Source organism: Ptychodera flava, chromosome 8, assembly GCF_041260155.1.
Source record: "Ptychodera flava strain L36383 chromosome 8, AS_Pfla_20210202, whole genome shotgun sequence".
NCBI lineage: Eukaryota > Metazoa > Hemichordata > Enteropneusta > Ptychoderidae > Ptychodera > Ptychodera flava.
This window is the reverse complement of record NC_091935.1, coordinates 10,302,934-10,318,383: the sequence shown is the minus strand read 5'-3', so window position 1 is coordinate 10,318,383 and position 15,450 is coordinate 10,302,934. Positions and strand designations below refer to the sequence as shown.

Below are 15,450 nucleotides of genomic sequence, written 5' to 3'. Positions count from 1 at the left end.
GTTCATGTATTCATAAAATGGTATATGAAGGGGACACAGCTACTATCGTCCCGGTGTCGTCTTATAACAAGCGGGTAGTAAATTCTACTGCCATTTACATGTGAGTAATGCCGGCGTCTCGGCTACAGCACATTCGTCCATAATTCCAGAAAATCATGACAACTCTAATAGAGCGCCATCTGCCTTCACTTAGTAGACTGACTTACACAGACTACATTGAAGTCACTCCGTGTTGCAGTTGTCACGCTACAACTTACAGTCACAAATAACAGACAATCTGAGCCTTCTTTCCCTGTATTGTGTTTTTTTTTTATTTTTTTTCGAAAACATTTCAGGCAAACTAAATAACTGTGTCTCGTTCTACGAGGATAAGTGGTAGCTGGATTATTTTTGCCAACTGAACGAGTGACAGAAATCGGAGTTCCTAAAATTGGTGACCGAGACTACATTGTAATAAGAATCAATGAAATATAAAAAATTGCGAAACTCTTGCATTTTTAGCAAGTTTCTGAAATCCTAACATATATTTCTTCCGCTTTGCGTTGTGTAATGACTAGTATCCGTACAAAATATACATAACAACTAAAATGCGTTTCACTAGAAAAAAATGTCCGACGAAATCAAAGAAAAATAACACATTAAAGAAAGGCAGTCGTCGGAACTGCGCGTGTGCGACTTTCTTGATTACAATGTATTTCATGCATGATATCTACATGCATCACTTCAACATAGCTGCAACATATAAATGTTACGATATTCATTGTTAACAAACATGTTTCAACTTTAATCAATCGCCAACGTACCCTAGATACAGTATTTACATCGGTCGTAGGGTCCCTGGCAACCTTTAATCAGGGTTCCGATGACCACCTCCCTTTAATTCATACACCCTTGACAACGGATAACATATTCGTAACATGAAATATACACTAGCCAGTTTTCCCTGGCGCGCCTTCACCATGAAAGCTATGACAGTCAGAAATTCAATCTACATTTCATAGAATGAAAGGGATTGGACGATTTATTGAAGGTGTTTCCTTGGTAACTGGTGTCCATGGTGCTGAGATAACAAATATTGTAAACACATTTTTTTCTCATTGGTAAAGGTATCGAATCATCATGTCACAACATAAGTGACAGCAATACAGTTTAGTCTAAGACTTCTTTACAGACATCCAATCAAATATCAAAAAATTGAGTGCTCTTGACATAAAAAAGTAAAAAAAGGCTCAAGCTTTTGTTTGGTTTGTTAAAACAAAAGTTTCGCGGAGGTCATTGGGTTTTGATTTGCTCGCATTCCATCAGTGTCCCTGTTGCAGATCAACAGTGTTAATTCATGGCAGCGGATCCCAGGTGATGGCGCCCTCCTGTCGGTCGACAGGGAAACCGCTTTTACAACAAAGCAATGTTGACGATGATTGTTGCAACGACGCCGAGCACACCAATGGTGTGGATTGCAATTATTGCAGTAGCGACGGCCGATCCCTGTCGGAAGAATCGAGAAAAAAACAGATTATACACATGTTTCGAAAAGTGACTTTGACATATATTTCCAACCTTCATCTTCCAAAGTTCGTGTGATTCCATGACGTCAAGTTGGTTAAAGTAGGATATAGGTCCAATATGTTGCATTTTTAACAAAAACTTGAATATTTGCAGGACCCTGAATATCTGTATACTTTGAACATGCTTTTTATACCTGCTATAATATAATCATTTCAAGCCGGTAAAAATACAGATAGATTTTGGCTCATTGCCGCTTTCAAACTGACTTGGAAGATGGGAAAGTGATACTGTTTTTGCAGGATTGGGGTTAAATCACATAATAGTTTAGTCCTCATGCCATTGCGTTCCTGTATTTTTTTTTACTTCAAACTTAGACAATGTACCATGCGATCACACAAAGCTTCCCGGACTGTTGTATTTTTAAAATTGTCCATTTAAAATTGTCTTGGCGAATTACAAAAGATTTCTATCCAAACTACCACTGTTTGATGTTATGGCTTTATTGGAAGATCAAAGCAGGTATCAATGAGATTTTTTCGTATACTCGGTAGAGCACGTACGTCGTTAAATTACACATTATTTGGTTTGTCAACAAATTCTATGGAGGAACATCAAGCATCCTTGATAGGTGAAGTTACAAAGTCAATTACATTCACTGTTAGTGCACATAGTGGAGATATCTGGCTGTTCTTCACACAGTTACTTTGAATTGGAGCATACACTCAGATGTTTAACAAATGACTATTTTGTGAGAGAGGGAAGGAGACGTGCTGCGTTAGCGAAAGAAGTGATATCAGCACAAGGGTACTTAGTAGTCAAAGTGCATTGCATGCAAATTCCTGGCTCGCTATTGCACCGCCATACTCGATCTACTGATCACCTGTTTCCATCAAGGTCATACGATGCACCCAAGTTCATTGACATTCTCAAGAAGCATGGTGTACTTACAGGAGGAGTTGTCTTTCCGTCACTCGATGACATACGTAAATCGCCATTCTTTCCCATTTCGTACTGCTCCGTCTTCCTACGTTCAACTGGAAAGAAACGCCAAAAAATCTTCCATTTAACAAAATGCTTATAATTATTTGTTACATAGAGTCAAAGATTGGATATGTATTAAATGATGACGTGATTTATTCTAGTACTGTGCTGACTATCAAAAAACTGTAAGAGCTATAATAATCTCTCTCTCTCTCTCTCTCTCTCTCTCTCTCTCTCTCTCTCTCCCTCCCTCCCCTACCAACGTGTCCCGTCCCTTCCTGCGTTAGCCTTGGTCTCCAAACCATATCGTACTTGCTCCGTACCCCTCCTCTTTCTTATCTCGCTCACCTCCGTTTTTGGCGATTCCTATGACAAGTTTCAAGAGTATGTCGACGACAACGTGAAACAGGACATATCCAACCATGACCCAGAATACGTAGTCTGGAAGATCCAACATCTCCAGGTCGATTCCAATGAATACACAGGCAACTGGAAAAAAAGATGAAGTGTGCCAACATTGTCAAACACGAAGGAAAACCAAAGCGCGCAGCGTGAGCACTATACTGAAAGATCCGTCGCTCGAGAATGTAAGAGGGGAGCGTAGAGAGCGCCCTCGAGCGAGGGGTCTTTCAGTCTATGTGAGCACTACCTCGAATATCTGATCATGGCTAACGGGACTTCCTTTGCAGGGGGACCAGTTCCAATTGCAAAGTTTCAAATCGAGGACAGAGAGTCTGACATTGAATGTCTGTACACACACAGAACATAACATGTAACTATGGTAACACAAGACTTACACTAGATCGGTTCAGAATGATGCAAGGTTTTGTAGACCACACAATGGATAGTTTGACTGACCAGCACAAGGTATTGTGTTTAAATTAATTAAATTTTGGCTAAACTTGTGTGTAATCTTGACTTGTCGGTCGGTGTCAAGTCTATTTATACGTAATCTATTGCTTGCAAGTTCTTCCAAAGCTTGGTTGGTATTCATGATACATATTTAAAAATAAGTACTTACTTGCCAATATGTGTGCTGAAGTGCCAACTCCCCAGTGAGCCCAATTGAAATATGGACGCCTGTAAGCGAGAAAAACATAAACTGCATAAGTAAACGTTCATATTTTGACAAAAGCAAACATTGTACGCCATGAACAGCGTAAGGTCTTGAGAGAAATCTGTAGTTTCATTCCTTAGAGAAATTTTAAAATAAAACGGTCCAGGAGCCTTTGCGATTTGTGATGTGATTTCTGCTGTGGTCTGAGCAATTTGTGAGACCTTTAAAACTCTCACCTTTTGGTTCCCGGATGTGGTCTCAGAAGCGCCATGAAGGGGTTTATTACTCCGAGTGCAGTTGCCGAGATACCGCAAGCAGCGTGTATAAAGATTGGCTGTTACGGAAAAGGAAAGTAATGGATATTACGAAAGAGGTTTTATTACCAATATTTTAAGGTAGTGTGCTCCTCGACAATGAAAGACTTAAATTTTTGCTCAAACTTTTCTCAGTGAAACTTTCAACCACTCTCCTATCAAGTCTGAAATCAGAGGTCACCATGCAAACTTTGATACAACAGAAAAAAATTACCTAACGAAAAACTTACTGTGAAAATTTTTCTTACTCCAAGAACTTTAAAATGAACCCCACCAGTGGTAGATCAGAAAAGAATTGTAAGAATTTGAAAGTCCGAATATCTGTCCCTGAGGGGCATTCTAGCTTAATATTTTGGTGAAAGAAGGCAACAGGAGAGGATCAGCCCTGAAACCAAAACTTTGCATAAAGTACTAAATGCAATCGTCGGTTGATTATGTGCACCTAGTAAAGTCGTTCAAAACTATCAAAAGTAAGACGTAAGAAAGGTATAATTCATTTATTTCTTTCTATACTGTATAATGTGTGGCTGTGACGTCAAATCTAGCAATTAATTCGTAGATCTTCTCGGAAATGGCGCCACACCAGTACCACTGCACAATGTACCGAGCGCCATCTTGCGGCGAACTTTACACATAGATAATACTGAATGAAGTACTTTACCTGGTCCATGTACCTATACGGGACAAACCCTTTCACGTGGACGAAGATGACAACGAATCCACCGACGAAACAAAGGAAGTTGAATATCATGAGTGAACGATGCAACTGAAAGTGCAAGACAGAAACTTTCTTTAGTGTCTGTTCAATAATATCAGTTCCTTAAGTTTTATGCATTCTTTTGTCTATCAGAAAAGCTACGCACAATCAATGCTGATAAACCTACGCTGTTAAATAAACGCTCCGAATTATTTCAAAATGTCGGTCGCAAATAAAATAAAATTATATATCAAATTTCAACACCACCGAAAACCACAGTATAATGGCACGCAATATCCATATAAATGAGAGTGAAGATCTAAGGATAATTTAGTTCTGTCTGATGATTGCAGGATGCATGAAACTTAAGTAGCAGATATAATTACTTTGTACTTGAAGTTATTTGTGTTATTATTTATAACGCTCTGCTTTAGGCAACGAGCACTGTAATTTGATTATTCTATTTCAACAAGCTTTCTATGTTTGTTGAGAGGTGCGTTGAAGTACTGGTACTACGTCACCACAGCCGGTGTATGCCTTCACCACACAAGAAAAGACGCTTTGGCATGATCGGCACACTGATATAACACACATACACATACACAGATGGGATGGAAATAACTTGGCCTACTTCTAAAACAGCGTCTTTCTACTTTTATCCTCACTTTCTGAACGTGAACGTACACCCTTCTAGTGCTTCTGACATGAAAAAAAACCACACGAAATTTTGACACTTACACCAAACCAGACTTTCTCGCCGCAGAGGGAGGAGTTGGGCCAAATGATTTTGAAGTGTTTTGCAAGTATGATGCGATACTTGCACATCCAATCCAACCGAACACCATAAGAGCTCCTAACAAAGAGAAAATGGAATACATGGAAACATTATGTGAAAAGTGTGCGACAGGAAAATTGCAATGACGCCCGGAAACCAGAGTTACATTATCTTGTCTGGGTTTTGGACAGGATTGAGAACCCGAACACTTGTAATGAATCAATGAGCGAGAGAAAAGCGATTTGCTTGGGTAACATGGACAACAAAATTACACGAAACAAATATTTGCAATTCTAAATAAAGACTATCATCCGCTCTGAAATTCAGTCTGGGGAGCATATTTGTTTTTTCAAGTGATACGTTGGACTTTATTGCTATCTGCAATTGCATCATTCAAGCTGTTCAGTAAGTGTATTGTTGAATGAGTGTATGCGACAGCACATGCTAACGTGTACAAGGAATGAGACAACTTCGCTGACCAAGGGTACTTATTCAACCAGGGTCCTTCCCGCAAAACAAAGAGGGGACTACTCAGGCCGTGAGGAACTGGCGTTTGGAATGAGGCTGCCTCTCATCATGGTTTACGTGTTGAAAGAAATCTTACCGTGGCACTTGAGAAGAATGGGTCTTTGCGCGATTCCCGAGTCGACAGTCATGGCACTGAAGTCAATTCTGTTCTTGGTGATGATTGGTACTTCACGGTGTTTGCCCTTGAGTGTCCGCCCTGGAAAGATAAAACAGGTGCGAGAGCGAGTGCTTACACATCCAATGTCACATTTTATCAAATGTGATGTACACATCTTCACTTTCTACCGTCATATACATAGGCTTGTACTTCCCAGAAATCTAACGCGCCGCGGGGACAGATATTTGGACTCTCAAGTTTGTACAATTCTTTCTGATCTACCACTTTTGAGGGCTCATTTTAAAGCTCTTGGAGAAAGAAAAATTTTCACCGTCTTAGTTTTTGGAAATTCCAAACTTTAATTTTCCCCATAGGCACGGCAGCCATTTTGAATTTCAAATACAGCAAAATATTGGGTAATTCGTTTCTCTAGTTCTGAACTTTGCGCGGTGACCCCCAATTTTTATTGTTGATTTGGCAAGAGCATGATTGAAAGTTTCACTGAAGAAAGTTTGGGCAAAAGTTAAAGTCTTTCACTTTCGAGGCGTACACTACCTTAAGTGAATAATATCCCAATACAATCACTTTTTTCAAAGTGGATTTCAAAATGTCAAAGAGACGGTTTTCAAAGTTTTCAACTCACCGCCCATGCTCCAGACGCCAGCTCGGACGATGAAGAGATGGTAGTCCTCGGCTAGGTCGAAATTTTCTGGATCATGGCCCTCGGTCTGGATAATGATAGCCTTGGGACGTGTGAAGGTGCACTGGATGGCCGAATTCTCCACGATACCGGTGAAATCGGTCACCGTTCCCTGTACACGCATGTATTGGAAGGGTAAGTAGAGTGCAGAAGGAGTGAACTAGACTTCGCTATCTTTGTATATAGAGCTATTGTGGGATGGGTGTCAAAATTTATATGAAATTCATAGAAAACCGGTATACATTTTACATTGAAAAACATGTATGCGGGTTTTAATTCGAAGAGTCTCCCCACCTAGCCCTGGAATATTGTTCTTCCAGTCCAAATTCAAATTTGCTGTGAAAATTATCACCGTATAATGCAAGCGTGTATACGTACTTATACTATACAAAGTTTAAGTTCATCATTTGCTCTGAAAATAATTCCAATGTAGTAGCCAGTATACTCACGTCTGCTAACATCAAGGGAACATTGTGTTTATCGTGGTTTACCGAATGGTCCACAGTGACTTGACCGCCTGCAGATACACACGACCAAACATCGTCGCTTCCCTGTTTGCAGAAAGATAAAAATTAGATCAGTCAGTGAAAAATCTCTCCCGTGACAGGAATAATTTGACAAAAGTAAATAATGATGGCGCCTTCATAGCGTTTCATTTGGATTTATCAGCACTAATAACCAACCACAAAGATATAAGTCACTGGACGGCAAACGTCGTTTCGTATTTTTCACCAGTAGTCTGGGGAGTTGTCGGGTTCAGTGATACAGTACCTGAACAGTTTGAGACTCCCCAGTTTGAATATATATATATATATATATATATATATATATATATTATATATATATATATATATATATTATATAATTATATATATATAATATATATATATATAATATTATATATATAATTCTGGGGATATATAATATATATATATATATATATATATATATATATAATATATATATATATATATATATAGCGATATATAAAATTTTATAATTTACTTATTCTTCACCTACCATGTATTCATCTTTGAGAATCCAACGCCGACGTACATCTCTCCAGGTCGTAGTTTGCCAAGTATTTCGATGGTCATCAGTAGGTCTGAACCAGCCTTGGGTGCCCACGTCACCATGACGTCACAGTCTTCTACATCGGTGCAGCCTGCTGGCGACATGAAGCAACCTTTGGTTGAACTGCATCCTGTCGCCGTGACCAATTTTTGCTGAGGAAAAAATAATCAAATCTGTTGACGGCTGCGACTGTAGTTATGCCATCTGGCTGTTAATAGGACGACATCGTTAGGGGGCGCTGTGTCGTCGCTCGCACCAAAGAGGGAGGGCTGGAGAAACATTACTATAGACCCTATAAAATTACTTTAAAAATACATGAATTGCATTCATAAAGGACTTTTGCCAATTTTTTTGTATTTGGTAGTTGTTGTTCTGTTGACGTTGTTGTTTATATGTGATATGCTGTCAACTAGCGATTTTTAGAAACTATTTAAATTTCGCAGCTCCTTTGTTTTTAGGTTAGTCAGGTGGGAGAACTTGTTTAAGTTAACGAGAGTACATGTCAGCCATGAGGACAATTCATATTTACATCTTCTTGATCAAGGTTAGAATTTTTTATCATGTACATATACGTCCGTGGCCAATATATCCACATAATAATGGTACGTACGTTTTTATGATTACTGCGCTCACATGCAGAGCAACATTCGGAAATGGTAAGTGCGTTGTTTAACATGCGTAAGTTCTCAAAATGAATAATTTGAGCCAGCATGTTATGACAGTTCACACTATAAATAAAATCCGCATATTGATCAGATCAATACCTGGCGCTTAAATAACAACCCCTGTGAGGGGTTCGATTGCAAAACCTATTGACACAAATCAAATTCTCAGATTAATTCCACTCGAAAATGACACATTATACCTTTATAAGACCTCGAGAATATCGTGCAAATGCCTTCTCTTACTTTTTCCTCTTTTTATGCTGGCAGATCAACTTCGTTTGTTTGATTTGGTAGGGTCGATGTAAATTGATGAGTCATACATTGGCAAATTTGAGACAACAATAGCATCGCCTGAAAAGTCTGAAAACAGCCTGTAAACAGGACATGGCCAGCAAAACGTACACTTACCTGCGCATGCACAGAACCACGTAACAGAATTAACGATATCGCACCCACGAATACCGCCCACATCTTACAATTCCTGCAAAGACAAAACAAAGGAATGTTTAACCTCGACGGTTCAAAACCACTGTTTGGTTGATTTCCCTGCTTCATTACTATGTTAAATGCATGCGTGTAGGCATTTGCCGGTTGACAACACAGGGTTAGAGAGAGACAGTGATGACAAGAATAGCCCCACCTACAGCATGTGAAGCCCATTTTTTTATCGCTGTATCTGCTGGTGTTAGGTGTTTTTATTTGTGGTCATAAACTAAAACATGCCCCTTAGGCCAACGTGTGCTTGTAATAAGGCATAAAATAAAACCAATTTTTTTCTTCAGTTTTGCCAACACATGAACACTTTGGTGATTATAATATGGTGCTACATATTTATCATTTTCTCTTGAGCATGGTCAGCTCACTGCTATCAGTTGCATAAGTACAGCTCAAGCAGAGGAGACTTTCCTTGTATCGCGACAAAAGCAACTCTGAAAATGCATATTAAACGATAAAAATATGGATGATTATTTCAGTGGATACTGAGCGGGGCAGGTTTAAGTCGTTTATGACACGATGGAAATAAATTAGTGTGATATGTACACCATTATTCAGCTATTAACAACGTGAACGGTGCAACATGTTGTTGAGCTGTTCACTTCTGCGGTGGCGATGCAAATTACTCATGTTGTTGCGAAACTCATGCAGTAAGCTTTATGGTAGATTTATGCTGGTATCACCCAAGCAGCCTTCACTATCAGTGCCACTCCGAGGGATCTTGTGATAATAACAAGTAAGACAAGTTTTACCCTTTTAAAGTCAGACAGTATCACTGCCCTATTAGCCAAGTCAGTATTGAGATTGGGCTAAAATCGTCCTTATATTCACCCACTATGCTTGGTCTGTTACTGTAGTTTTTGTCGGTAACAATCATGGTTACTGTATATACGTTTTCAGGGGCCTTCAAATGTTGAATAGTTCAAGTGCAACATGTGGGGTTGGACATGTTGTGCTTCCCTAGTTCACGGTCCCTGGCGCCTAGTTTTGACCAATTTATCATGAGTGTGACATATGGACTTGGCTGGATAAGGGTTTTAAAGATCAATAATTGTCACCCAGGGCATGCGATACACTGCCTGCGTTGCAAATTCGTCTACAAGGTTTATTCTATAAGCCTTTGGTGACAAATGCAAAATCTCCCCTTTTTTGAAAACACAGTTCATTTGCTGGGCGGGGCTTTACCAAGTACACGGTGAACATGTTTATTGACAATTGATGGTCGGTGCCGTGTCTGCACACGCCCTACAACGAAATTCCAAAAACATCGAGATCACAAATATAAATTGGTTGCATTGCAGTTGTTGATGTGTAAGTTTACTTCATTACCTTTGTACAGCAATCTTTACGAATGTTAAGCATGTCTCATCGGTTAATATCACACGAATCTTTTCAAACAGTGATTTAGAATTTTTAACAGCAAGTGCTGTCAGATTTCAATCTGTAAAACTTTATTCCCACCCTTCACGACAAAATTACCGATGTCTGCACGGAAAAAAGCTCTAAATGCTTTATTGGTGCACCAAATATTGTGTTGTGTTTTGGGTTTATCATTTTTAAAATCCCGTAGTGCTTTTCACGCCCGACATGTGCAACTTAAGTTTTAGTACTTTCGATCCACATTAATCATACGTCACGTGCTACGATTTACAAGTTTTGGCGTTTACTCTTTACATTACAATTGATTTGTTCACTCCAATGTTTTGCACTGAATTTTCAAAATCGTTTATTTTTTTTCCAACAGCTGTCACAATCGTGATGACTGTCCGTTTATCTGTACATCGTATGATTATAATTATCTTTGGGTCAAGTTGAAGTTCAATGCATCCAAGGTGACCTTCTCTTCTTCATACGTTTACGATGCCATGATGTGATGAAAGGTTTGCAGCCATGCGTGCCTCGAAAGTGAACTTTCAATTTTTGTTCAAACTTACCAGAACGGAGACTTTTAACCATACTCTTACCAAATCAAGAATAAAAATCAGAGATCACCATGCTGAGTTCGGTACTACAGGAACATAGTACCTATAAGTTACATTTACCAATATTTTAAATCCAAAATGGCCGACATCCCTTTGTTAACTCTATGGGGAAAAATAAAATTTTCAACTTTCAAAAAACTAAGACACTGAAAATCTTTCCAACTTCAAGAGCGTTAAAATGAGCCCCAAAAAGTGGTAGATCAGAAAAGAATGGTAAAAAGTTGAGATTCAGAATACCTGTTCGCAGGTTTTTGTATACTTGCGGTCTTTTTCGTCCAGGCTTGCACGTCAGCGTGTCATATGGTGATTACGAGAGAGTGTTACGCTTTATTTATAGAAAGGCAGTGTCATAATCATTGGGCGAGGTCAGCATGGGTCATAATGCGTGGCCATAAGGCCATAATAATTAGATGCCAGCGATTTTACCTTGCAATATGAAGAGGAATCGATATTTAATGTGCACATTTTAAGAAGGTCATCAAAACAGCTTCGGATCACACGGCATTTGCAAATGCATGCGCTAATCGGGAGTTCATCGCATGTACAAAATCATCTAATAATTGAACACCTTTTCTTGAGTGACAAGGCTGTGTATCTTCTGGTGAATCATAATCGGCAGCAGCTAATGCCGCTGTAAATACATGACGGGACCTTGATCGGAGAAAGAAATATGTTCAACGATCACTCCTATCATTATCGCGTTCTCATCATCACTTGCTGTGTTTAGAGTTGAATTATGATATTTTTCTGATTTCATGCCATGATCAGCTGATGCAGAACTACGGTGCCGCCACGGAAACCTAACCGGTTGCTCCACGAGCAACCGCTTGAGCTTGCTCGGCAATCGCCTTCGCTGCAGCACTTGTTTGTTCAGTAAACAAGATGGTGGATATTTCGCAGTCTACTCATTGTTGTTACTCTGGCAACTTTGTTGTACTCTGAGCGGGTTTGAATGATTCTTGGATGGTGAAACTTCTATGGCAAATGCCTACTAACGATCGTTTGAAAGCAACGATTAGTAAGAGTTGGTAGAGAATATCAGACTCAATGCCTCAATTATCATAACAGTACTTTCGCGACGTTGAGACCATCTTTCCATCAGCCTCGGGCACGGAATAAAGGCCAACATGCAAGTACAAACATAAAGAGGTTGATGGATGGCGCACACATGTTTACTCGTTCATCTGATCACTCTTACGTTAACATAGTGTTTGCGGTTTCAGCTTTTCAAACATTAGTGTCGAAGGGGGTTTTAACCATTAAAACACTGGACGTCCCCCCTCTACTATCTATATTTAAACGAAAGCAAAACTAACTGGTTGACCGTTAGAATCAATACCGTTGGGATACCATCATAAAATCACAGCGATAAAAATAAGCAGCGAATAGCGCACAAGGTCTCTGAACACTCTTGTTTTTGCGATGATCTGTAAGATCACTTTCCCTTCGTGTAATGATCGTTTCAATAACGATTTGAATTTTACCCACCGATCGACTACTCTAAAACGGTATTAGCAAATTAGGGAACTGCTCCATACCTCTATCAAATTCAAGGCCACCTTCAACCGAATAACATTGCATATTTCGAAGCAAGTTAATAATGTTCCTCTGAAAAACACGTGGCAAGTACAAATTGGTAATTTCATTCTTGACAGCTACACTAGATGGTGGAAGAGAGGCAATGGAGTACTATCAGAGCCTATATGTCGTGAATGAATGATTTCAACGCTGAGAAGTTACTGCACGACGTATCGGTCACATTTTGCGGTCACATTTTGTGAGGCAGAGCATTGTTGGCTTCCTTTAGTGCATCCGCTGTGCCAGTACTCAGAAAACTCGCTTGTACCTTTCACGGTAAAGATGGCGTGAAAACATGGCACGATTCATTTGCGTGCACGGGACACACATAAACCAAGTATTTTAAATGACTGTATGGTACACGCTTTCGTCCGACATGAGATTCTGTTAGCTCCTTTGCTATGGTTATGTGTAAGCCCGGAAGCTAACTGCACGGAAACTTACTAAGTTGCTAGATGCTTGCAGTCTGGCAACCCGTCCGAACATGCAGTTGACAGGTACACTAAGCTTATGCATGGGGTTCTACCTCTATGATTGGAGCAAACATTAAAATAGAGCGCAGCGTGGCAAGAGCAAAACGCCGATGCCAGCTAATGCCACTAGTAAACTTACAGTTTCTATGCCCGTTGGAAGAGGGAGTCACCGTCCGTTCAAAACTGGCTTTACTTACCCTGCTGTTCAACAAACTCGAGATTTGAATCAACTTCCAGCTATTCCAAGGCCCAGACGCGTTCTGGTCTACGCCTGATAAACAAAGCGTTGTTTTGCTTCGCTCGATTCACACATTCGAAATGGTCTTCGGACATGAAGGACAGTGCGCGGCAGCTTGAATAATAATCGCGTTCGGTCTTTGTAGTTTCGAAGAATGCGATTGAAAACTGTTGCATAACCGGTGTGCATAATTTAGAGTGAAAGCGAAAGGTTCAAAGGTCGACGCCCCGACTTTGTCAAATCATGGAGATAAAGAGAGAGTTTTTACAAATGCTAAAATGTTATAGCGCCTAGATAAAGATTAATGCTAATTCTTTTCATTGTTTGTAGGGTTAATATTGACCAAGACAGTTTGGTGTTACATTGAAAAGCGGCAATATAAGTATTTACGACTGACTTGGGACGAATACTACCATCCCCTTAGAGATATGACTCGGTGGCCAAGCTTCATAACTTTTGGTACTTTGAGCTAAGGCGTGGCGCGAGACATCACCAATGTTAAAGGGACAGTTCTCAATCCCTGGTTCAGGCATTAGTCGATGTTAACATTGAGTATTCACATGGTGTTAGCCGATTGTTTTCCTTAGAATGTTTTTTGTCACATTGGCCAATTTGCCTTTACATAAAGCTAGTAAATGACCTACCCCTTTAAGGCACAATTGGCCTAAGGGTAGCCGACGTTCAAATTATAACAATACATAATCCCTTGTGTATGGACTTATCTCAAGGTCTATAGAGTATATAGTTTTGACCACTTTATGAACTCAAAATTTAATTTCTTATCCAAGTGTGGCACTGGGACCTTTAAAGTTTATGCACATTAAATCTCCAGTGCCACATTCTCACGGTGACCGCTAACTGTTGTTCTTATACTTGTGAAAGAGGTAGGTTTACGCATGGAGGTAGGCCATGGTTTACGTGAGACAGTTTAAAAACTGTAAGTTTGGAGGACCGCACTGTCTGAACGTTTCAACAAACAGTTTTTGCCGTCAACAGTGACATGTCTTGCACCTTCAGTGCATATACAGTATACATGTAACATGGAAAAATATATGCGTAGGTTGAAGTCACTTTGACGCATGACAATGGACGGCCTTCATGGGTGGATGTCAATGCTCTACTTAAACGTTCTTCCCCAAGGAAAAAAACGTTTATGAGAGCTACCGTTAGTGTGGCGATGAAATCATGGAGGCAGTCTGTGTACCTCCACAGTGAGAGCAATGCAATACCACGAAATCTAACCAACAAATAAAAAAAACATGGGCGTGATGTTTTCGCGGAACCCAAGAAGACCAGTCCGCCACATGACTCATGCAAGCTAACCCAAGTTTTCTTTCTAAACTTGTGGATTTTACAAATTGTTCATCTTCTTGGGTCAAAGTCGCACGGCAGAGCAAAGAAAATTCGCCAAATGTCAGTGAGTGTTCGTCGAGATACTTAGATTGTAAATGGAAATTTTTTCCAGGGTCTTAAAGACCGAAACCGACCACACCTAAACGTTTGACAACTGGCATGGCGTGCTCACAAAACGACGTTTTTGCTTGTGTGTGACTCGTTCTGTTGCAAGGACTATCGACATGTAGTTGATGGTGAACAGTCGTACACTCGTACATTGTTGCTTACCTTTGTCTTCACCAAGAAAACGTTTTCGACGGATCAACTATGTCTGGCAGTGTGGATGTACCTGGGCAGGACTACGTTACGCGGCACTGTGTACACCCGAACAAAACTCGACAGAAATGTAATCTGGACCCAATGAAAGCGAGAAACGCGCGTCAATACCTTTTGAATGGCTACATAAAAGACAGGCAAGAATTAACTATTGTCTTGTCACTCTCATTAAATCAACGAACGATTCCCACACTGCGATGCAATTAACTCAAGTTCCCTTCTTTCCTCGTACTTTTGCCAGCGAATGCAAAGTTATGTTGCAACAGACACTAACTGTGACAGACAACTACAAGTGCTGCTGTCCAATTTTGCAGATGGCCGTTCGTCAGTGTGTATGTATGTTTATTTTGCTTTGTCATTCGCCAAGAAATCGATTTCAACTGGTGATATAATTGATTGCAAGGCGGGTTGTGGACATCGTAACTTAAACCATGATTTCAAACATCGAAGTTATTTTTGGTTGCCTCGTTCACATTATCGGAGTGCTAAAACATGAATTCTTCAGAAAGAGAGGGGCTGATATAAGATTCACCATTGATATACCCCAGCTGACCTTCAAACACTCCCTTACACCCTGTAAAATGCCCGTCACCACAGTGAGGTTACCGGTGACGCATCG

At 40.0% G+C, this 15,450-nt stretch overlaps 1 protein-coding gene across 3 annotated transcripts; it reads right to left on the bottom strand.

Annotated features, from left to right (window-relative positions):
* Window positions 1-297: 297 nt before the first annotated feature.
* Window positions 298-13,317, bottom strand: LOC139138449 (putative ferric-chelate reductase 1). Of its 3 annotated transcripts, none has more exons than XM_070706835.1 (13): window positions 13,120-13,317; window positions 8,803-8,875; window positions 7,676-7,881; window positions 7,105-7,206; window positions 6,599-6,767; window positions 5,935-6,054; window positions 5,294-5,408; window positions 4,520-4,624; window positions 3,781-3,878; window positions 3,509-3,567; window positions 2,836-2,976; window positions 2,455-2,540; window positions 298-1,485 (listed from the first exon to the last, which is right to left on the bottom strand). In XM_070706835.1, exons 7-13 carry the CDS (start codon window positions 5,378-5,380, stop codon window positions 1,393-1,395), a joined length of 669 nt encoding a protein of 222 aa, XP_070562936.1. In that variant the 5' UTR covers window positions 5,381-5,408; window positions 5,935-6,054; window positions 6,599-6,767; window positions 7,105-7,206; window positions 7,676-7,881; window positions 8,803-8,875; window positions 13,120-13,317; the 3' UTR covers window positions 298-1,392. The 3 variants fall into 3 exon arrangements, with proteins under 3 accessions (XP_070562936.1, XP_070562938.1, XP_070562937.1); XM_070706837.1 differs by having other exon boundaries at window positions 13,062-13,273; XM_070706836.1 differs by lacking the exon at window positions 13,120-13,317 and adding an exon at window positions 11,109-11,212.
* Between the last annotated feature and the right edge of the window lie 2,133 nt (window positions 13,318-15,450).

Bases quoted from the DNA above. Each gene is read 5' to 3' on its own strand.
- LOC139138449 (XM_070706835.1), bottom strand. From the start codon at position 5,380: ATGTGCAAGTATCGCATCATACTTGCAAAACACTTCAAAATCATTTGG. The intron at 4,625-5,293 runs GTAAGTGTCAAA...TTGCACTTTCAG, and splicing joins GCGAGAAAGTCTGGTTTGGT to TTGCATCGTTCACTCATGAT. The intron at 3,568-3,780 runs GTGAGAGTTTTA...TCTCGCTTACAG, and splicing joins CCACATCCGGGAACCAAAAG to GCGTCCATATTTCAATTGGG.